Source organism: Natator depressus, chromosome 10 (assembly GCF_965152275.1).
Source record: "Natator depressus isolate rNatDep1 chromosome 10, rNatDep2.hap1, whole genome shotgun sequence".
Classification (NCBI taxonomy): domain Eukaryota; kingdom Metazoa; phylum Chordata; order Testudines; family Cheloniidae; genus Natator; species Natator depressus.
The window spans coordinates 58,168,766-58,192,344 of NC_134243.1; the positions used below are offsets into that span (position 1 = coordinate 58,168,766).

The 23,579-nt window shown below is 37.2% G+C and overlaps 1 protein-coding gene across 21 annotated transcripts in view; it reads right to left on the reverse strand.

Moving 5' to 3' along the window:
- Nucleotides 1-23,579, reverse strand: part of TCF12 (transcription factor 12) — a 283,371-nt gene that overhangs the window by 16,797 nt on the left and 242,995 nt on the right. For 11 of the 21 annotated variants that reach the window (XM_074966265.1, XM_074966284.1, XM_074966267.1 and 8 more), the window contains 8 exons: nucleotides 22,755-22,860; nucleotides 21,488-21,627; nucleotides 21,039-21,183; nucleotides 18,459-18,523; nucleotides 12,581-12,659; nucleotides 6,859-6,932; nucleotides 5,807-5,878; nucleotides 4,798-5,004 (listed from right to left, as the gene is read on the reverse strand). In XM_074966265.1, the coding sequence (XP_074822366.1) occupies nucleotides 4,798-5,004; nucleotides 5,807-5,878; nucleotides 6,859-6,932; nucleotides 12,581-12,659; nucleotides 18,459-18,523; nucleotides 21,039-21,183; nucleotides 21,488-21,627; nucleotides 22,755-22,860 (888 nt within the window). The remainder of the gene's footprint in view (nucleotides 1-4,797; nucleotides 5,005-5,806; nucleotides 5,879-6,858; nucleotides 6,933-12,580; nucleotides 12,660-18,458; nucleotides 18,524-21,038; nucleotides 21,184-21,487; nucleotides 21,628-22,754; nucleotides 22,861-23,579) is intronic. The other 10 variants (XM_074966272.1, XM_074966277.1, XM_074966269.1 and 7 more) reach the window with 3 other exon arrangements.

A 23,579-nucleotide genomic window follows, 5' to 3' on the forward strand; every position in this document is an offset into this window, starting at 1 on the left:
TTTTTCAAAGTAGTTTAGGTATTTACCATGTGTGGTAGATACATTACTTTTTTTTGTTATCTACACAAAGCACATATTTTCACTAAATTGCAAACCACAAAAGCTCCCAAAGACATGTTGAAATCTATTGGGTAAATGAGGGTTTTAAAAATGCTCTTTAAAAGTATTTACATGATATAGAGCAATTATTATGGGTTACTGAGTGAATAATATTTATTTTAAAATGTTTCTAAATACAGGCATACATGGATAATCCATTCATAACATGATTATAAACACTGACTACTTAATCTAAAGTTTCTTATAGTTAAATTTTAAAAAAATGCATTTGCAAACTGATTTGGATTAACCGGATATGATTTATGAATTTAAATAGTGGGCTGTAGTAATCCTAAAGAGCCATGGAGAAAAGTGGATTTCTGCAAAGTATTTTTGATGATATAATTAATGAAAAAGTAGATGAAACATAAAAAACTGTATTAGACTATCCTAAGTGGGGAAGTTTTAGAATGATATGTAGGAAAATAAACCCATCTCCTGTTAAGTATAGTTTTGCTTCACATGCTTCACTCTAAATATTAAATTCAAACCATCAGGAGGCATAATTGACAAAAGCTGGGAAACTGAGAATTAGTCTTCACCTACATAGATAGGCCAGAGAGTTGAGCTAGACAAAGTATCAGAGGGGTAGCCATGTTAGTCTGTATCCACAAAAAACAACGAGGAGTTCGGTGGCACCTTAAAGACTAAGATTTATTTGGGCATACGCTTTCGTGGGTAAAAAACCCACTTCTTCAGATGCATGGGTTTTTTACCAAGAAAGCTTATGCCCAAATAAATCTGTTAGTCTTTAAGGTGCCACCAGACTCCTCGTTGTTTTTGAGCTGGACAACTGTACTTAAGCACAGTTAAACTCTGTTACGGTTAAAGCAGGTTCCAGCTCTGGTAGAAATCTGGACTAAATGGTTTTTGAACTACATGACCTGGTCAATTTGGCCACAACCAAGTTTAAAGTATGCCGAGTGCAGATGTTAAACTCAGCGGAGACACCTGATGGAGCTCAGGAGTCAAAATTCTAAACTCAGCCCCAATTCCACAAGTTGTTCTATGTGAATACAGTCTCTATAGAGTTGCACTGACATCAATGGAGACCTGTGCACAGACAGGGGTTGGCCTGGACAGAGCAGCTTGGGGCCTTAAACTGCCCTTTGGTGAAGAGGTATTACAGCGGATATGGTATATCCTGCAAAGATCACCCACTCTTCAGAGATTCCTGTTGCATCTGGGAACTCATATCCAGTGAGACAAAATTCAGTTATTACTATTATATTTATAGTTATTGACACTCTTGGCAGCCATCTTCTATCTGGACCAAAAGAACCCAAAAACCCCACCACCATTACTGACTTCATAAAAGTATTAAAAAGTAACAACAGAGTGAGCTAAGGATTGATTTTCATCCTTAACTCAGTTTCCTGGCTTTTATCAATCCATGCTGTGCCCTTTCCATTATATTACAGACCAGTAAACAGAAAACACACTAACTGGCCATATAATATTTGATGACTTTTAGTTAGTAAAACATTTCCTTGAATAAAGACCACAGTAAGTGTAATGGACAGCCCTGCAAAATAGAAACTAAGGACATTCAGAGAGCAGGAAATGAAGCCAACTGGAGTTTTAAAATAAACCTGGCTCAAAAATTAAGCAAATGTTAAAATAAAACCATGTCTGGCTACACTAATTACATAAAAAGGAGTTAAATTACTCATTTCCTAGCTTCTTCTGCCAAGATCATCTTCTTCTAGGGAAATTTAATTTATTATTATTATTAAAGAGCTAAAACGTCTTGTATTCAGATTTTGCAGAAGATGAGGTTTCATTTACTGCTAAATCCAGATGAACATAATTCTTTGGGTAGAGAAATACATTCCAAATCATAAAAACCTTATCAATGTTGATTTCTTCCATTAACATATGCATTTTGTTGGCTGATAAAAGCTTATTATTTTCTTAATATAAGTTTTATGGAAGGTTCCTCCAAAAACATAACAGAGATATGCCACTACATGCATCCGACGAAGTGGGTATTCACCCACGAAAGCTTATGCTTCAACACGTCTGTTAGTCTATAAGGTGCCAAAGGACACTCTGCCGCTTTTACAGATCCAGACGACCATGGCTACCCCTCTGATAAAAGAGAGATTTAGTTACTAAACAAGCAAACAAAGGCCCATCTCTTAAAACCCAGTACACACATCATATAAAACTCTCTCTCTCTCTCATTAGAATTCTTCCTCCCGTTTGCTTGTGTAGATACCATTTAAAAAGAAAAGAATGATAAAATAAATAAAGCTTTCCAAATGAACAGATTGTGGAATACTGCATCTATGGCCTTCCTATGTATATGTATGGACCCTATACATTTTGGTCACTACTGTACTAAAAAAACAGCCAGCTGGTATACCGCTAAGCCTAGATGCCAACCTCTGCTATGCACTTTCTTGTTTTCCTGCCCAAAATTACATTTGCTGCTTTATTCTTTGGGTTGTTTTTTTTTATTTGTTTTAGATGGATGGATAGCAATTCTCAATCAAAAATAAAAATCCAGTACAGTATTACAGACCTAGTCTACAATCACCACACAACCATGTTTAAACAATTTAAGCCGATTTCCTGAGGAGCTGGTTTATAATATAGTTTGGCCAGCAATTTTCCATTGGTACATATTTTGTTAAAACTTTATAAAGCTAATCCTAGCCTAGTCTAGAACACAACTTTTTAAAAAAGCATCTCAATACACTTTGGCATCATCTACACTTGACTGACTATGCCCAGTTTAGTGGGAAATTCAATATGTTTCTAACCTATATATTGGGCCAAAGTTTGCTGTTGGTTACACTAGATTTATACTCATGACCAAAAGCAGCACATGAAATATTTTGCTCAAGCTCTTTTGTTCGAACCCTCTGTCTCTCTTTTAATCCCGCATTTTGTTTTCCAACTGGTTAATTTGTTACCCCTCCACCCTTTTGAAAGATACCTCCACAAGGGAGCAGGGAATTATTTTCCTGCTCTACAACAGCCGTCATATCCTATATACTCTGATGCACCCTAAAATGCGTTATGATGGCGTATGGCATTTCAAAGAATGTGCTGATTGTTTGAGCGTCTTTAAGGTGGGCAGATGTTGTCATGGCTCAACACAAATCACGGATCAGCCACAACTCATACACATACCAAAACAGGAGGATATACTAACCACGTAAACAAATTCAGAGTGAAGAGAAAGATCAGAAGGTTTCACACCCCAGACAGAAAAATCTCCTTTGCTAAAACAGTATTGTCACTGCAGTTTCAGAGAAACACATTATTTCAACTAAAAGGGCTACAGTTTTCCACCTTAAATACACAACTTCAGTCTCTATGTACTGGAATACCATAAAATTCTCCCTTTTACAGCATTCCTTAAATGCATGGGCAACATAAAGAAGAGAGCATTCTAATTTCAAAGATTTTATACATAACCCGCTTCATTACTTAAAGCCTGTTGTGAAATGATGGGAATGCCTGAAGTTGCATATGCTGCTGAACCGCCCCCCACCCCAAAAAACCAAAAAAACCAAAAACCAAACGTTAAAGGAAAGTACCAGCCTCTTCTGAGGTTTACTACACTGGCTCTAAAATTAATATAAATGGAATCTGACCTCTGAAGGAGAACACATGGAACTAATTCTGTTTTATAGAATACAAACCCTTAAGCAATTGGGGTACCTAATTATTTTGATGATAGGTGAAATTTCACCTTGATCACCCAGTACCCAGCTGTGAATCTGTTTTATAACAGAAAATTTCATAGCATGTAACTGGTCTTTAAAATTATGGTGTAAACATGCAAACACATGGCACACCAAAATAAGCATTTAAAAAAATTTTTTTTGTTTAAGCTTGGGGGGGGGGAAGGGTGAAGGAAGCAAAAAGTTATGAGCAGATTTAATTTGCTATGTAGTGTAATGCTTTCAACAAATATTTTTGATCTACAAAAGAGTTAATGCCATTTTTCTCAGAATGGTTCACATGTTAAAAAGAAACTAAAAAAGATAGACTGAATTATTTCACTCTTCTTAAGGATTAATCTAAAACTGGTTTCCTCTTGATTGTTACTTACACTACAGCTATGCTCAAAACCCGTTTTCATTTGGAAAAAAAAAAGAAGTTAAATTTTGAGTCTGTACACACTATGGTTCCACATTCCAACAGCTTCCTTCCAGTCTTCTGCCAGCATCTGCTATTGAAGACTAGTTCCAATTTACAATAAACAGCTTTTCCAGACCAGAACACTTGAAATTCTGTCCTTCTTGACTGCTTTTCCCACTCAATCTCCCTATTCACCATTTCAAGGAGAAAACTGTTCTGCCAATTATTACACATCTGGAAAAAATGCATGTATAAGCTCAAATGCTCTCAGCAGAAAGTCTCAGCTTTCTGCATATGGTCACAGCAGGATTTTATGGGCCACTGACCAGGCCAAAGTCTAAGTTTTTCTCCTCTTTCCCTCCATGCCCCACCACCCAAATCCCCTCTAATTGGAAACCAGTAGCAGGTGCAGCAGTCTGCCATTTCTTTTTCTACCATCAATGCACCTCTAGTATTTTTGATAAATTTCACAGAAAGTGTACATTGCACAAATTCCAGTCAAGCTGTAACTTTTTAGGCTCTACTATGATTTAAAGAGATTAGAAGGCAACCGTTACAGACAAAACACTTATTTATTGATGTGTTTTTAAAAAATATTACCATTGAAGCTTGTCGATTGGTTGCGACAAGGCTAGATGCTCCATAATTTGAGTTTAGGCTTCCAATTGGCCCATTATGAGATGGCCCCAATAAACTATGTATGTCTCCATGGCCACCTGACAGGCTTGTTGAAGGCCCCACAGCATGGTTTCGTAGCACATGGATGGCATCATCAAGTCTGTCCAAGCGATCCTCCATTCGAGACTGCTGTTGAGAGTTAAGAGGAGCACTAAAGGTCATTTATTATATACATCTGCTTAATTCATTATATTGTAATGGTTTCTACTTTGGGAGATATGCAAGACAGCAAATGAAATGCAAAATGAAAAAGGAAGGCTTCAGAAGCACCTACTAGCACTATAAATAAACTGGAAAAAGACTAAGATATCTAGAGATGTGAAATGAATGCCATCTCAGAAACAAAGAGATGGTTGCTTCTTAAAACAAAGCTTACTATAAGGTCAATAATGCTATTTAGTTTCTACTACACAGCCTGAACAGAAAAAAAAACCCCAGAATGAGTACCAAAACTAAAAAGCCTTGTAGCGCATGAGAAAAAAATATAAAATCAGTATCACCATTTGGGCAACAATTCCTAATGAGAATTCAGAAAGGTAGTGACTTTTTTGAGGGTATATGGTTACAGAAACCAGATATGGCTTTAGCCCAAGGCTTTAAGTGATTGTTTTCCAAATCCAACTCTACACAAATTCCAAAATTTTGTTATAAACTTCAGAAATTAAATGTATGAACATATGTTGGAATATTTTCCTAGTAAATGCACAAATTCTGTACACTGCCACAAAATAGTTCTCTATGTCTATCTTTATTGTTTCTCTAGAGAAATAAGCAAAGATGATTCTGGTCTTGCAGTGCTCTAGAAACTAAAATGGCAAAGTGTTGGAGGCAAAAGACTGGACACACACTGTGCTAATTTTAGATTTTAATAGAAATATGTAAGTAGAATTAACTGAAACACAAAAAGGCACCATCTGAAGAGAAATAGTACCTCACAGACATCCTTTAAGAAGGACATTGCATCTTGCAAATGCTCGTGAAGTTGCTGCTCAACTCGATTTTTCTGGCAAAGTCAAGACAGAACAGGAAGCAAAGCACAGGTTAAGATTAATTCAAAAAAGAGGTGAGGAAACAGCTGATGTGCATGTCAGCATAAAATGTTAGTCAAGTTAATGCAACAGAGATCTGATTATATTAAGGCATGAAAAGGCTAAATGCTCAACACTGCAGTTATAATGTTAGCATTCTAAGATGCACATATTGTTTACATATAATTGCAAAATGTGTGAAGAAAAGGAAATTGATTTCTTTTATATTTATTTCTGTTAGTCACAGAAAAAAGGAATTATATATTTTTGGAAACTAGAATTATTAACAACTAACCAAAGCCTTGCTCAATATTCTATCAGTTCTTTTTCCCCTTCCCGACACTGTACCAGCAAAGGAAAGACAGCAACTAAAACCCTCCAGAGATTTTTCAAACCTATTACATACAAATTCCTCCCATCCCCCCAATACTGTAGTTTCTTTCCTGTGTTTTCTTCTGTATAGAAAGTCTGTCCTTTACAGCACAATATAGTAATTAATGTTCCCCAATAACAATAAGTTCATAATATTTAAATGTAAAAATGTCCAATTGTAATACGTTAGTCATAGTATAATGAGAAAAGACCCATAGGATTACCACATAAGAAAAAAAAAGTATATATAAATGCAAAGATATTAAATCTTTTACTTTATCTTTACTCTACAAAGTGAGCTTTAGATAAGAATTAGCTATGGGTTTGTGAAAAGGTACTGGAATCTCATAACAGTGTTTTAGCACCAGCTGTCCTTAGGATAGAAGCCTGATGCCCAAGGAACAGATGGTGAAAGACACACCCTACATGTCTTATATTGTTCAATTGAACCAGACCATTTGTTAGCAAAGAATTCATTTGTAATGATATCCTACTGTTTTCATTAATGATATGCAGGATTTATACAAAAATGAACCTTCAACTGTTAGCTAGAAAGTAATATGTAGCTTCAAACAATTCTTACCAAAGAGTGGAGAGAGTTTTCATAGTTTGGAGATGAGGGAGCTTGTCCTCCAGTCCTAGACCACTGACTAGCCCCTGCCAAAATTGTACAGGTTAACACACACATTTATGAACCAAACATACACATTTTAACATTGTGAAATTATAACATAATTTGTATGAAGACAGGGTAATTTAAGGGTTGGCAAAGGAGATCAAGTTTCTTCATTTTTCTTTGTAACTGACAATTTTCAGATACTGGCACCTGCAATTTTAATGTTTCTTGTTGATGAAAAGATCCCAGGTACTGTTACTTATTATATACAAGTTATATTTTCTGATTTTCAAAAAAGCCAGTGGACTAATGCAGTTAATTATACCTGTGAAGCTCCTGTCTCTTCCCAGTATCATGATAAAAATGTTATTGAATTTTGTTTTATATTAGTGATGTGCAATTATGCCCTTGAGGCAGTTAAGAGTATATACTAGTTTATTTATAACTAAAAATCAGCTGGGCGTGGAACTGAAGATAAAAATTGTTTTGTATGTCATTTCTCCATGACATCTCTCATTAAGTTGCAAGCGTTACTTTGCTTCGTTTTATTCTAAATTAATTTTTTCCATCTACTCCAACTGAAATCTTTCTGTACACATTACGCATGTCACATTTAGGAAGCTAAAGATATATATGTAAGATAAATATGATCTGGCTGTTATCTCAGATGTATTTAAGGTAAATTAGAACACGTTTCATTTCAGCTGAAGAAAAACAATTCTTTATCTATGAAGCAAAGTAGCAATTATATTCAAATTACCCATATATTTATTGCAAGTTTAAAATATAAACATTCTAATCTGCCATATAGAATATTCACAACCATGTACAATTTAGGAATAAATAGATATGAACTGCAATAACTGAAAAAGAACTTTCTAAACACAAAGCCTGACGTAGTACATGTATTTTTCTCATCAGCTAATAATGCATCTTTTATAAAGGCTACATGTATTTCTATGTCCATTAAAGACAGCTTCCTTTTAGCCATACAAATGTAATAATAAAGCAATTACATTAATAAATTATGGACATACAATCCAAAACAACTCATTAAAGGAAGAGCCTGGGGCTCGTTCCTTTAACAACAGCCAGAGCTCTGTTCCTGGAAAACCGGGAAGAAGTTTAATAATGTTATAGTTCCTTTGTTCAGTGATCCACAAACAGTTACCCTTTAAAACAAGAGTTTCATTTAAGAAAAGGACTGCATACTGCACAACTGCAAAAACATCTCAGATATCTCCTTTCAAAATTTAAGTTAAAAAGAGGATCTCTGATTTCATACAAGCACCTATCTGCCATGACTGTACTAGGATTTTCTCTCAAAATAATTATCAGAGTACCAGAGTGTAACCACAAATTTTCACCTCGTACAGCTATTCTTGGTCTTGCATCTATAATCTCCTCAGCATTACCTGTCATATCCTACTTTTGAGGATAATACTCAGTTAAATCTTACAAAAATGTTGTCTAAATATCTTTCAGAAATTTTAGGCTCAGCTTGACGATCATACCAACCCAATGCCAAAAAGCCATTTTAGGAGACAGCAACTTCTTATGGAAACCATTAATTGCAGCTTTAACAAGTGCCAGTTACTGATAGGAGGGAATGAGTACACCACTCCCTAAAGTAGTATTCTAAATATTAGTCAGAAAGGAATAAATAAAAGCAGAATGTAAACTGAAAACCTCAGGAAAGAAAGCAGCCTACTTATCTAATCAGAACATGAATCTTCTAAACCTGCACATATTCATCTAGCGTTCAATGTGCTACTTCATTTTGGACAACAGAGGTGTTGTTCACTATAATTATGCCCAGAGCAAAACTATTTGGCTGGGACCCCTCACAAAAATATCTGAGTGCAACCTGCAGTTAATCACACTTCTGGTAATAATGGGGGACTTTTCAATATTACTGGTGTATTTTGTTTCCATGGCCATGCAGGTTGCCAGATGGCACTAATTTCCTGCTTGCCTCTCCCCACTCCCTCTTACAGAAGTTTGTTCATGAAAAAGCATTCTGGAACCACTAGCCCTGCAATTAATAACTGCAGCTTTTGGTGCAGCACCCACATAGCAGTAGGAAAAAACAAATAAGCCAAAGAAGTGAAGATTTCCAAGGATCATATATAACAATCTCAATGCTGTTGTTTTCACCTTCCCAGCCCAGCCTTCCCCAACTCCTTACCTTTCAAACATATGTTAGAGCCAGCAATGGGCTTCCCCCCGCCCTCAAAGTTCACTGAGTGAATGCCTCCAATCCCATAGGAATGGATTCTCAAAATGCCAGGGCTCCAATCATGCAAATGTGTATATGTGTAACTTTACACACATGTTATAGGTCCATTGATGCCATGTTGAAAAGTCATGCATGTGTGCAAGTTTTTGCAGACTGGGATTCAATTTAGGCAAGGGAAGGTGAGACAGAGGAGTTACCACTGCTCATGATTTTACTGTTAGTTCACAATATTTGGTGTTTTTCTTAAAGCTCCAGCTCTTGGAGTCTTCTTGTTATGGCAGCTCTTTTTTTTAAAGAAATGAGCATCTCTAGTCCTGTTGCTGTTGCAAAGAAAAGCTTGGGAATGTGAACCTAAAGACTCAAAAGTCAGAAGGCAAATAAAAAACACTAAAGTTATCATTTTAAAAAGATCTGTCGAGTTTTAAGGCAATCTCATTATTTCTGAATGCTTGATCCCTGGTCCCTAATTAGCAATGAAAGAATGAATGAGTTATCAGTTACCCAAGCCTAGAATAACTAGACTAATAAATAAACAAGGCCTTTTAATTATATAAAAGGGAAGAGAGGTGAACTCTAAGAATACCATTAAATGTGTCAGCAGCCATTTTAGATTTGGCAAAAAACATCACTATTCACCCTATTTCACTGAAACTATTTTTTGATTGGGGTTTCTTTCCACCAACGATTATAACAAATATGAAGTGTTTTAATACTCTATTCAGAAAACGCTATTTTTTATTTTAGGATACTTCGTGTGTTTACTTTTTAATACTCTTATCAAGTCAGTAATGGTAGTGGTTTTGGGGTTTTTTTGATCCAGATAAAAGATGGCTGCCAAAAGTGTCAATAACGATAAATATAATAATAATAATAACTCTGAATTTTGCCTCACTGGGTATGAGTGGCATAGCTGGGAATAGAACCCAGCATTCCTAACTCACAAGTGAGGGTAATTAACCATTGGAACAACTTATCAAGGGTTGTGATGGATTCTCTATCACAGGCGAATTTAAAATCAAGATTGGAGCTGTTTCTAAAAGAGATGCTGGTTTCTCCCCTGAAGAGGATCCCAGTGCTATTTGGTGGAACCTACTAGGGGGTTACCAATTAGAGCCTAGAAATAAGGCTGGAATCAGGCTGGGAATACTGGGGGGCTCGCCAATCACTGCAGAATCTAGGAGACAAGGGCAGTGGTGCTGGGACAGAGTCAGAAGTGCAGGGACTCAAGTCTCCATTCCCCAAAATTGAAAGTTAGTTCCACCAATGAAAGTCATTCAAGAAAGTCTACAGTGCTCACAAAGATTAAGTGGTGTGGAATCCTTAATCAGGAACCCCAACTTGGATCTTTTTCACAGTAACTGCTTTAAAATGTTTTACTTACTCTCCTCTATCCACAAAGCACCCCCCTTTCAAGTTTTGCCTCGTTGTTAAAAGATAAAAAAATATATATACTGCATAAACTTATAGGCTCTGACCTGCCATCTCAGCAGAACAAGGATACACAAGACATTTTTCTTCAACTGTAACCACTGAATCAAAGAAATGCATTAATCCCTTCATTACACAGTTCAACATGCATTTTTCAGTTATTACAGAAAAAACGCCTAAAGCAGCTGTTCAGGTATGCCATGTCAGCCAGGAGACGTTCATTCATCAACTGAAAGCATGGAAAACTAGCACAGCATCCACTAAATATGGCCAAAAGACTGGATGAGGTGAGTTTCTTTGTTTGACACTTTTTTTAAATGCAAAGACATTTACTGATTTACTTCTCTAAATTACAAGACACTTGGAGTCAAGGACACTCGACAACTTCCACTATCAACAAATTTAAAAAAAGAAAAAGCCCTTGTTGAAAACTGGTCAGCAAGGGAAAGGAAAATCAATGAGGAGTTTGTGTGAATACATCCGATAACAGCGAGTGGGAAAATGGGCTGATGTAAAAAATGTCAATAATTTAGCAAAATTGTACTACAGGAATGAACAGGGTTAAAGTTACATCATCCTGTCCATAATTCCAGTTCTTTGTTAAACAACAAATTTAAGTCAATGGGGCTTTCACAATCCTCTCTATGTACAGAACAGCTGTTCAACTTTTACTAGACAGCTGAGGCCAGAGTGTCTGTGAAAGCTGCAATACTCACTAATAGCTCTAAGCAGCTGCTCATAGTTCATCTCCACATTGGAATGCTTCTTACCAAATTCACACGACTAACACAAAGTGTGGGGGACAGAAATGGCTGCAATACAGAGTACGTATTTTGAAAACAGCAAGTATGTTCCTCACATTATGAAAATGTTCATGAGAAATATGAATGAAAACCTGCCCCACCCAAAAACTGAATGACTTCACAGGCTACTGTATTTTCACCACAGGGAACGCACAACTTGTTTTTGAAAGCTACTCCCCTATTATCTTGTATGCTGTTCTGAAAAAAAGATCACCGAGTGCTGTTTCTCTCAAATGGTAGAGAAAAACATTTAACAGAGTACAGACTTTTTAATATGTCAAGTTTTACTATTCTGTATTTACAAATAAGATTACTATTATGTGAGATCTTCAAATTCCTAGCAAATGAGAATTTTTTTAAATAATTGGCCAAAGACAGCATAAAATAATTATGCAAAAATGATATTGGACTTATTATAACTTTAATAGCAATAAGTGTTTGTATTACAAACAAGGAAAGAAATACATCAAGGTATTCCCCTCAAATCTGTTAAATCTAGGCTTGGGAGGATTAGATTTTTAGTAGTCAACATTTGTAAATATCAAGTTCATTATCCTCATGCACCCAGAGATGATATTCAAAATTTGCAGACAGGCAAAGAAAGAAAAATGTTGCTTGAGAACCTATAAGAATTTGATCTAAGGATATTTATTTTGTATATTTTGACATGATGTTGACAATTCATGTTTTAACAGCTATAAAGTTTTAACTTTTTGAATTTCAATGTCTACTGTAATTAAATCATTATTGTCTGAATCCCTACTCTAACTCCCCCTGTAATTTCCCATAACCATGAAAATTTAAATTGATAAAATAAAAAAAATGCTTCAACCCCAGAATTTCATGTAAGTTTAAAAATTTCAACAGATAAACATATTTTAAAATGCTAAAAAATAAACATGATATATCCATCAAAATTGTAAAAAACTAAAAATCAAATTCTGCCAAGACTAGTTAAATCAGACAAATTAGACAAACAAAAGGGTTTGGAGTGAGGTTTTTTTGGCTAAAATTTAAACAAGCAAATACATTAATGAAAACCATTTTTAATCAAGGTACAATACAAGTACATTCTACAAACGATAGATTGAAAGTTTACTGTAACAGCCATATTGCCATTAGATATGCATGGAAACTACCATAGATTTCATTGTGAAGTCAAACCAACAAGGAAGTTTTCAAAATAGCAAATAAAATACTGACAAGTTGTAGATCCTACCTGTGAGAGGTGATGGTGATCCAACTGGTGTTGATGGATTTGATGGAAAACTACTGCTGGTATGGTCAGGAGAATAAATCTAACAACAAAAGGATGCACATATCTATCAATACATGTGACAGCTAATAAAAAAAATAAAAATCTGTTGATTTGGACTCATTTTTATACTTTCAGTTGCCACCACTAATGTTAATTTGATGAAAAGATTGGCTCATTCATCGTAGCTCTGTTTTATTACTTAGAAGGTTTTAAAAATGGCCACAGAGTCCATAGATCTTTCATTTTCAAGTACTTGTCAAAACAAGCAGTGCCGAAAATGCTTTTTACAAACTACAAGAACTTTAGGATTAAATTCAAGAAGAACTGTGGAAGTCAAGTTAACAAGTCTACAGATAATTAATGAGAATAACATATAAAAACAACTTCAGAAAAATTTGGAGGAATAACTGTGACTCTCCTTTACATGGACAAAAGACCCTATAAAACTTGACAAATTATGGTTAATTTTTAAAAAATTTAATCCTTAATAAGAGAATACTGTGAAAAAGACTGATCTCTAATTACTGGTGTCACCTGACCCCCCAAAAAAATAGTCATCTGAAATTGTGCTGTTATTACTAACTATTATTTTGCACATAAAGATTCTCCTTGGTTGATTTCTAGACAAATAGCTTCCAAAATATATACATAATACAAAGTTTTGAACTTTTAAAGCTATTACTAACTTGGCAACAATATCTTTCTATGCTTTATATAATAATACAGTTGAGTGACTTTGGATAAAACAGCAAATTAAATCTTTAAGTTTCCAATTAAAATCTAAAATTGTAAGCGCCTTGAAAATCTGTTCTGGAGAAGGAACTGGATAGGTATAGGTACTGGTCATGGGATATGGAACATTTTTCTTCTAGGTCATAAGTTCAAATCTCTCTCACTCTAGGGCTAGAAGAGACAAAAACATTTTAACCTTCAGATGGCTGTTTGGCAGTCTGAAACTCCATTCACCCACTAGTTCTGACTTTGCACAAACACAATCTGACATTTCAGTGGTAAAATGATGATAAGCCGGAAGCTGGTGGATTAGTATAATATTTCATGAGCTGTCAAAGGCAGGACTTTATGGGCTGCATATACTTTCTTGGTCTTTCATACTTATATAAGTTAAACAACAAAAAATACCAAAACCACACTCCAAAAAACCCCACACACCACATTTTGCACGTGAGATAGAAAATATATGTAAAAAACCAGAATTATTCCACAGACCAATGACTTAAATGAAAGAACTTCAAATCAGTATAAAATTACGATTAAGACTTGATTACACTGTGTTGCTAAATTTGCTATGTAAACTTTAAACATTCCAAAGAAAAGGGTGGTATACACAATAAATTCTATGTCTGAACAAAACATGTCATGCCAAAAGAAAATTTGATCTTATCGCACATTAAGTGGTGGGGGCTGTTGTCTGGTTTGTTGGAAAAGGTGTGCGTTCCTTTAAGGGCTAGAGAGCCAGAGAGGGACTTGCTGCAACAGCGTCAGACCAGGTCAGCGTGTGGACGCTGACCATCCCTGACACAAGTGACTAGAAGAGGAGGAACTATTTAGGTCCATGCTGGTGCATGAAAAGCCCTTTTTACCTGGACCAGGTGGAGCAGCACCCATCCTCTCACCCATGGAAGTAGTTAAATACCAGGGTTTGTCATGATCTGCTGTGTGAATTATGCTAGTCGCTCCTCTCTTGCGGGGCTGGGAAGGACTTTTTCCTTCAGCATCAGATTGGCCAAGGCAATGTGAGGGCTTTTTGCCTTCCCCAAAGCAGGTTGGAGGCTGAACTGGGGTGAATATGAAACAGAGGTTAGGCTGTGATGTCACAACTCATTATGAAGGCGTGGGGAGGATGCCCAGAGCAAGTACTCCATAGGGAAGGGATATAATGATCAGATGAAATGGATTGGTAAAGGATTTAAAGTAGGTATTAAAAGAGTGGAAACGGGGAGGGAGGGTTGGAGCTTCTATGACTGGTATGGCAGGATCGAACATCTGACTTTATAGCTCCCCTTAACCCTAATTCGGGGGGGGGACACAGGATGACGAAGTCCCAGCAGTGGGTTGGCTAGGGACCAGGATGGGCAAAGGGGGAGGGCAGACAGTAGCCTCATCCCACTGGGTATACATAAACGATTATGGAATTACCTGCACTGCACACTTTTATCTGCCGGGTACCCCCAGACATTTAGGAATAAAGTTGCAGCCTAATTAAACCACATCCAGGACTTGTGAAGACCCACTCAACTGACAGCAGAGTGCTCTCCAGTCGACACCAGTACTCCAGCTCCCCGGGAAGATTAAGGTAAGTCGACTGGAGAGCGTCTCCCATCAACACGGAGCAGTGAAGACATCGGAGTAAGTCGACCTAAACTACATAGCATAACTAGTAGTTAACTTAGGTCGACTTACCCGGTAGTGAAGAAAAGCTCCTAGTGTCTCCTGGCCTTCTTCCTGCATAGCCAGATAATCCATTTTTTTCAGCTATCTACATAGCAATCTTTTTTAAAAATCATGTAAAAAACCCCAAACAAACCTGTTAAAAGCCACAGGTTAAATACAAAATCAGAACACATTCTGCATGCAACCCATGGCTGCTGTATTGTTAAATGACCAATGATGAACAACTCTGATGCCTTCTGCCAGGCTTAAACGGTAACATGACTCATTTTACTGCAACAAATGAAACTCCTCCTCCTATCAGTCATGGTCCATTCCAATCAGCAGGGTGCCAATATGCCAGTATCTAATGAAAAGGGCCTTAGACAAAAGCTGCACAATTGAGAGCCCGCAGTGCCAAACCTTGGAGCTCTTAGTCCAATTTTTTAAACACTACTGTGTACATTTCAGTAAAGCTTTGTTATGCTAATGTTATTGAGTCTAAAGCAACAAAGAAACTTAATTCATGAATTACTTTTAAAAGTCAACTTCCCTACATTTTCTTTTCTTTTGTTAGGGGACCACTGGCCATTTAACTACCCAGATCACACAAAGGCCTTTACCCTAGTATTGAGGTAGGAATCAAAACATAAGTTATCACAAAGAGGTCTGATATAAGCAACAAAGTTAAACAGCTCTCCTGTTTGATCTCCTCTAAATTAAAGACCAAGTGTTTTGATTTGGCATTAGGCACTGAAATAAACCAGATGTTTCTCCCTCCATATAACCCTCCATGGGCACAATCTTAAAGGGTTATTGTTTGGCAAATGTTCAGGGAAACACATTAGAAATGGCACAAATACCCAGATTTTCTTTTCTTTCTATCTACACTAGTTCATTATCCAAACTAATGCATAATCCACAGGGCTTTCGGAACTTTGTGTAAATACTTTCATGTACAATTCTCTTTCTTGCCTACCCTGAGATTAAGACCACAATTATCCAGGCTTAAACCTAAAATAAAAGAACCTTTGCAAATGTATTATCTGGCCTTACATGTTTAATCACACAGTATTCTGTATGGTCTTTAATACCTAAACTGAGAAACAAATGTTGTAGCCTCTGATGTTTCACACATGAAAGGCCTTTGTAAGATGTACAGCAACAGAATCTTAGAACTAGAAATTCCTCCTGATAATACTAGTAATGGTGTTTAACATCTAAAAAGACAGATAGTGGCTTTAAAAATTCAAGACAATTTAAGCATTTTAAAAAAATCTTTGCAAAAACAGATACAATTTCACAAAGTTTATTAGCCACTGAAATTTAAATGCACCATTTTCACTCCAAACATTATGATTCCCTTCCTCAAAAAGTAATGTTGCTGTATTACTTTCTGAACAGTTGTGAAAAGTGGGCTGTGTGTGTGTATTTGGGGTAAAGGAAGCAGATGGATGAAGCAAGGGATTTGAAGTGTGCAGACTATGGCATGCACTGATAGAGCAGATGGAATGCATCACCATCAGCTATGACAGAAATGATTTATGGAATGACCTGGCTGCTCCTGCCAAGCAACAACATAGGATGACAGAACTAAGTTACTATGACAACCAAAGCCCACCCACCAGTTAGATTAAACATTCCTGCCCTAACTTCCACTCTCAGTAAATTTGGAATTTTCTCCAAACATGAGCCTGGTTTTCCAAGCTAGTCACAGTAAGAGAAAAATACCTGTGGATCTGTTCAACAGGAAAGAGATAGAGAGTAACTGAAAATCTCACAAGATCACATGGGTCTGGGCTAGTCCATAAGGCCAAGATTTTAGCAAAAAATTTGGCCAGGCTGTGGACCATATATGCTCTAGGAGACCTGTAGAATAATGAACAGCACAATGCTTGTAAACACTGCTATGTCCAAGAAGCTTTTCCTTCAGATTCAGCAGAGCCAAAAATGGCCCAAATTCTTTACTAGATGGGCAGTTCATGCAGCCAAACACAGGACTGCCCTCTGCACTCCTGGAATTGTTAACTAGGTACCTGATCCGAAAAAGCAACAGGGACAGTATTTTTCTCTCCAAAGCCAGGCAGATTTAGAGAAATCTGCTACCTGATATGGACATCAGTGAAGTCCATCTGACATATCAGAGCTGGTCATCCTTTAACATATGACCATCAGAGGAAGCAAGACTAACAGCATCTGCATGAGTGTGCATATTTGCGTGCAGTGCGCTGAGATGGGAAAAACAGAAAGCAGCCCAGAGATGGTCTTTTGCAGCTGCAAAAGAGTCATTTTTATCTCTTGAATCAGGATTAGGCTTCCAGAGTGCTAAACAACAGAAGTCGGCAGAGCTTTCCCAGCCACCACCCATAGATCTGGAATTTCTGCTATACAGAGTATTAAGTCAGACACTGAATATAAACAATGTTTTCAAAATGTGTTCTGTCCTGGGAACTGTGCTATTAAAAATAATGGCTCCTTTAATACTATTAACACACACTGTTTTACTGCATTTTAAAATTATTATTATTATTATTATCTACAAAAGTTTAAATAATTTTTAATAGTTTAGGGACTTGCAATGTTTCAATTTATTACTTCATTTTATTTCATTATTTGCAATGGCATCTTCCAGTGACTGAAACTAACTTAATAAATGGCTTGCACTGATTTTGCCTTTCAGACATGCAATACAAATCCCCTTTTTAAAATGCTCCATAAATTGAAGTTGGATAGCTTATAACAGAGCACACATCACTTGACATTTTATTTATTAAGTCTAAAAGGTTGTTTTTCCCACAGTACCTTCAAATCCCAATGTTATATGGCCACTGAGCATGCACTTTAAACCTTGTGCCTAATTTTGCCCTCAGATAAATTTCATTGACTTAAATCATAGAATCATAGAATATCAGGGTTGGAAGGGACCTCAGGAGGTCATCTAGTCCAACCCCCTGCTCAAAGCAGGACCAATCCCCAATTTTTGCCCCAGATCCCTAATGGCCCCCTCAAGGATTGAACTCACAACCCTGGGTTTAGCAGGCCAATGCGGAGTTTTATGTACATATTACGGAAAATAATTTGCTTTATGATTAAGCTAAACACCCAGTGTTGTAAATTTTGCTTTGTACACACAACTTCCCAATCCGTGCTCATTTGTGATATCTTGATCTTCCGCAGGATAGGCAAATGCCTAGCAAAAATCTGATTGGAACCTCCCAAAAATAAAAGCAATAATTTCCATTTGCCTTGACATGGACATAATGTACACAAATGTATCATGGAGTGTTACCTTAACACTTCAGGTTACTGTGTTTTGGACATATTTAACTGCTAACTGTAGGTATTCATAAGTAACAAAAAGATAACTATGAATAAGGGAAACCATGATCAACATTTTAAACAAGATGTGGTTTAAATTAATCTGAAGACTGTGTCAATAATCATTACTTACAGATGCCAATGCCTTTCCAAGTGCATCACCCGTCTGTGAGCTTCCAGTCCCATTTCCTCTGTTTCCTGTAATGGGAAAATAAACACAATGCTTATTTTAAGCCAAAGAACTAAGTTTCTTTTATTAATCTAAATTTTAGCAAATGCAGCTGAACACACTGTTCACATTGTTTTAATGGGACACTGTCAGGAAGTCATGATTAACCTCATGTCAATAGAACATGTTTTCATTATATCAAAACAATGTGAGTGAACACAGTCTTGTGTTTAGACTTTGGTAATCTCATTTCCCTGCACCATTTGCAGCCCAAATACAACAGCATTGTTCCAGCACAAGGATGAGAAAGTGAAGCTAGTCAGGGACAAGAGTGAAACAGATTTGCCTAGTTTCATTATCCAGGCTGAATGAAATGCAAAAGGAAAACAGACTGTGAAAAATATTTTTAAATTAATTTTAATAATATAAAGTAACACTAAATGGTTGCAAATTTAACTGCTTATGTAGGCAGGCCAAGCTCATGGGACTCTCAGCAGCTCTTTGCATTCCTCTATTCCCTCCCACAGGCTCCCTATGTGTCACCCTCCCAAACCCTCTATTTCAAGGACTCCCTGCCACCCCACCCTGCATGCTATGGACTCTGTCTCCCCATTTCCACCTGTGCCACATGCCAAAGGCTCTGTGTGCCTCCTCATTCCAAAGGCCACCAAGTTGAACATAAGGCTTCAAAAGCTCAACCAATTAGAAACACAGGTAAGGAATTTTTTTGTTTCAAAATATGAATTTTATCCTGAATATGTCCCTTTAAGAATACAGATAAATTCTGTGGACATCAAATTCTGCCAGCAAATATTGCACTTTCATATAAAGCTATGCAAAATGTTCACCATGAAATCCAAATCGTTCATCGATCACCTGATTTTATGTTTTATAATAAACTTCAAATCTCTCACTGGATTCACAGAAAGCTTTATGAACTGGACTCATTTAAGGATCCAGGTTTATTATATGCCCCCAAATCAGGGCAAATATAACCAACCAGACTAAGGGCATGGCTACACTTGCAGATATAGAGTGCTTTGAGTTAAACCCGCCTTTGTAGAGTGCACTAGGGAAAGCACTGCAGTCTGTCCACACTGACAGCTGACAGCGCACTGGCGTGGCCACATTTGCGGCACTTGCAGCAGCATTGGGAGCGGTGCATTATGGGCAGCTATCCCAGCATGCAAGTGGCTGCAACATGCTTTTCAAATGCGGGGGGGAGTGCGACAGGGAGTGTGTTGTATGTATGTGGGGGGAGAGAGAGTGGGTTTTTGGGGGGCTGAGAGCATGTCAACATGCTGTCTTGTAAGTTCAGACCCCTCCCTCTCCCCCCCGCCTCTCTCGCTCTCACACAGCATTCCACACTAATGGTTGCTTTGTCTCGGAGCAGATAAGCAGCCGGCTGTCAGAAATGGAGCTTTCAAAGGGCATTTCCGCATTCCTACAGCTGATTCCAAACAATGACAAGAGTGGGTACTTGACTTAAGGGGATTATGGGGCATTTTCGGAGGCTGATCACAGCGCAGTAAAGCAACACCTCGTTCACACTGGCACCGCGGCACTCCAGCGGGGGTGCAGCAAACGTTATTCCACTCGCCAAGGTGGAGTACCAGCAGTGCTGTAGCCACGGAGTCAGAGCACTCTACTTGCCAGCGTGGACGGGTAGTGAGCCAGTGCGCCCGGGGCTCCTTTACAGTAAGTTATTGCGCTGTAACTTGCAAGTGTAGCCAAGTCCTAAGTTTCCCTTACACCAAGACTGAAAGTAAAGCTGAGTGTGAACCCATACCAAATTAAAAAGGTAGTCATGCAATCTTGAGAATGGAAACCACTGAATTTCCATGGCTGTATTAATAAGTGATTTTATGAGATACATCATCATTATTCACAATTTCTATGAAAAGAGAAAAAAATGAGTTCACATTTGTACTCTCTGGATACGCGGTGAAGGGATTAAAGAGAGTTAATAACCTGCCACTGACCTTCTTCCTTTGGCACTGGCCAGTGACCTGAGGCCAAATATGAGGGGAGGGGGCACATAATACACCATGAAAGATTTTGTAGCAGATCCACTCTAAAGACAGAATGCCTCGAGCCACCACAATGCTCCATTAATACAGCGATGGCATCTATATCACAAAACAGGAGCTTTCTACATGCTGTTTATGCACTGATTTCACAAAGCCTGGGGGACCACTGGCCATTTATTAAATGGGTGCAATTCCTTAGTATGGGCATAGTTTAAGTGTGTCTGAAATCAGTTCAGTTTAAGTCTATTACAAACCAACTTAAGCTAAACCGATTTAATACAATCAAACCAGTTTGAGGGTCCACACTGGGGGGGATGGGGTGGTTGCACTGATTTAACTAAATTGGTTTAAAAAATATCCTCCCTTTAGTTAACCGGGCAAAAATTTGTGTGGAGACCAGGCCTACCTCTTAGTATCTTACAGAACTAAAAAACAACAGAAAAGGAACCTTTATTGGTTAAATAACTTCAAATTGCACCTTAAGAATTCTTATTTAATCCTAAGAGAATCTTACCCAGTATATTATCTGATCCATTGATAGGTGGAGTATGTGAGGCAGCGACATAAGGTGAACTACTGGTACTGCCGCGATGGAAGCTAGACATTGGAGGAAGACTGGCATTTATATCTGTAGGCGAGACTGAATGTGGGGGATAGCTCTAGAAAGAAGCAAAACAAATAAGAGCCAATTAAGCAGAATCTTTAAATACATTTATATATCTTGTTAAGATACCATTATCTAAGAAAGGGACTAGCTGTCCCTCAGCCAAACAACCCATTCCATTACAAAAAATCATTTTAAAATTATACACAAACAAGATACAACAAAATCAATATGCCACGATTATGAATTCTGACAATCTAATTTTGAATTGACAATACTAGAAGATAGACGGGAAATGAAACAGATCAGTCTCCAGAAATATATTTACCTATGCAATTGCATTAGCCTATATAACTTACCAAGCGGTCATGTGTGTGTAGACTGCCATAACTGCTGGACTGTGACATGTGAGAAGAGGAGCTTCCCAGCATTCCACCATAACCAGGCTGGCTCATCCCATTGGATGAATTCCAAAGATCAGAAGAGTTGTGGGTTCCATCTATTTTTTTTTTTTAACAAAAGAAAAGAAAGAGATCTCTCTAATACATGAAGTATACTGAGTTCTCCTTTACTTTACATTATTTTAAAAATACATAATTCAACAACTCAATTAGCCTAATATCAGTCCTGAAATAGGGAATTTCTAATACGGTGTCTCCCATTCTCCTGCCACCACACTGAGTTGCTATATTTAAAAAAATGAGGCTTTAAAGCTGAAATACAATCCAACCACAGCTGAGAAAATAACAAGTACTCTACTAATTACAAAGACCTTCAGTAAGGCCAGATTTATATCAAGAGGGATGATAAAAATTCCAGACTTCAAAAAAACTTGATGCTTGGCTAAGTAATGCTCACCATAAATATTATACAGTGGAAAAGATTTCTCAATCCCTAATAGGCAATTTATATTTGCTAAAACATTCTAACACTATAAAATAAAAAAGGTTCCATAATAGCAGACTTAAATAACTGATAATTACTACATTATATAAACCTCAAACCAAAGTGTATCAGCACTGTTTTCCCTCAGCAATAAAGACTGCAATGACATTATACACTTCAGTACTCAAAGATGATGATGTTTACAGTATATTTCAAAATCTCATCTAACCCCTAGTTATGTGACATGAAGTTGAGGAAACGTGGTCTCAATCTCATGAATTCTGGTCCCTGTTTTTGTGCAATTCAAAGTCATCTGTATTTTTGGCATGGTGGAGACATAACCATTCACTGAGAACGCCAATTGTTAACAGATATTGTACAGCCAAACACCAGAATGACCAAGAAGCCCTCACCTCATTTTCCGCTATCATTCTGGTGTGTTGTTCTGAAGCCCCTACAAATCAAAGAATGGGGCATTCTGTCCATCTGGCCTGCTGGATAATCCCCTTAAATTACAGTCAGCAATTAATGTCACAAAGAAACCTTTAAATCAAAGGATAGCTCCCTTCAGCTAACAGTTTGTAAAAGTATACAAAATTCAATACTACGACCCAGCACAATACCTTAGCTTCCCTGGAAATGTATTTATTACATTATTCAATGCAACACTGGGTTAAGCCTCACATTTCCACCTAAAGGACAAATTACGAACTTTACTGTATTTAGAGTTACTTTACTCACCTTGCATAAAGAAAGTGCTAGCAAACATACTGCTTGGTGGTTTAGGAGATGGGTAACTTGGAGATTCTCTATTGAAATCATCAGAACTTGGGGATGGTGCATATACCTAAAAATTGAAAAGCAACAATGTAATATTTGGCTGTCACACATAAGGAACAGCATGCTAGTACAGGGACCTAAATTAAAGGGAACAGTGCAGCAAATCCCAATATTTAATTCATTTGTTGACATTATTTTGTTTTTAGCAAGTTGCCAAAGTACTGCTGTGATCTTAACACCACACTTTCTGGTGTGCCAATTCAACCAGGTGGCCTGATAAAAGCCTCCGTGTTGATTCTGCTTACAAAGCACATCTCACACAGAAACAAAATAGTGGTCCCAAAATAAGTTTCGATTTTAAAATAACTCTATTCTTGTTTAAATATTTAACCAGTTGGAATCCCAGCAACTCAGGTAAAACATTCATGAAACTGTTGGGAGTTTAGTGTCACTGCACTGCATAATCCAATCAGAAACCTGTCTGCTTTTTTAGAGTTGGGGGGGGGAGTAGGGGGAGGGAGGAGAAGTAATGCAAGTCTATATCCTGCTGAGTGATCTTAAAATGTCAACATTAAATAACCTTTTGAGTCTGGCACAGCTTTTAAAAATCTTGTTTTGATTTGGCAGTGGAGTACCAATTTCTTCTGGTAAGCCCTTGCTTCAGATAAACTCAGCATGAACATTTTCCACTGGTAAATAACCAACTTTCTCATCAATTTGAAAAATATACAGGGGACCAAACAAACATAACAATCAAATGATTCTAATTACAGCAAGTATAAATCA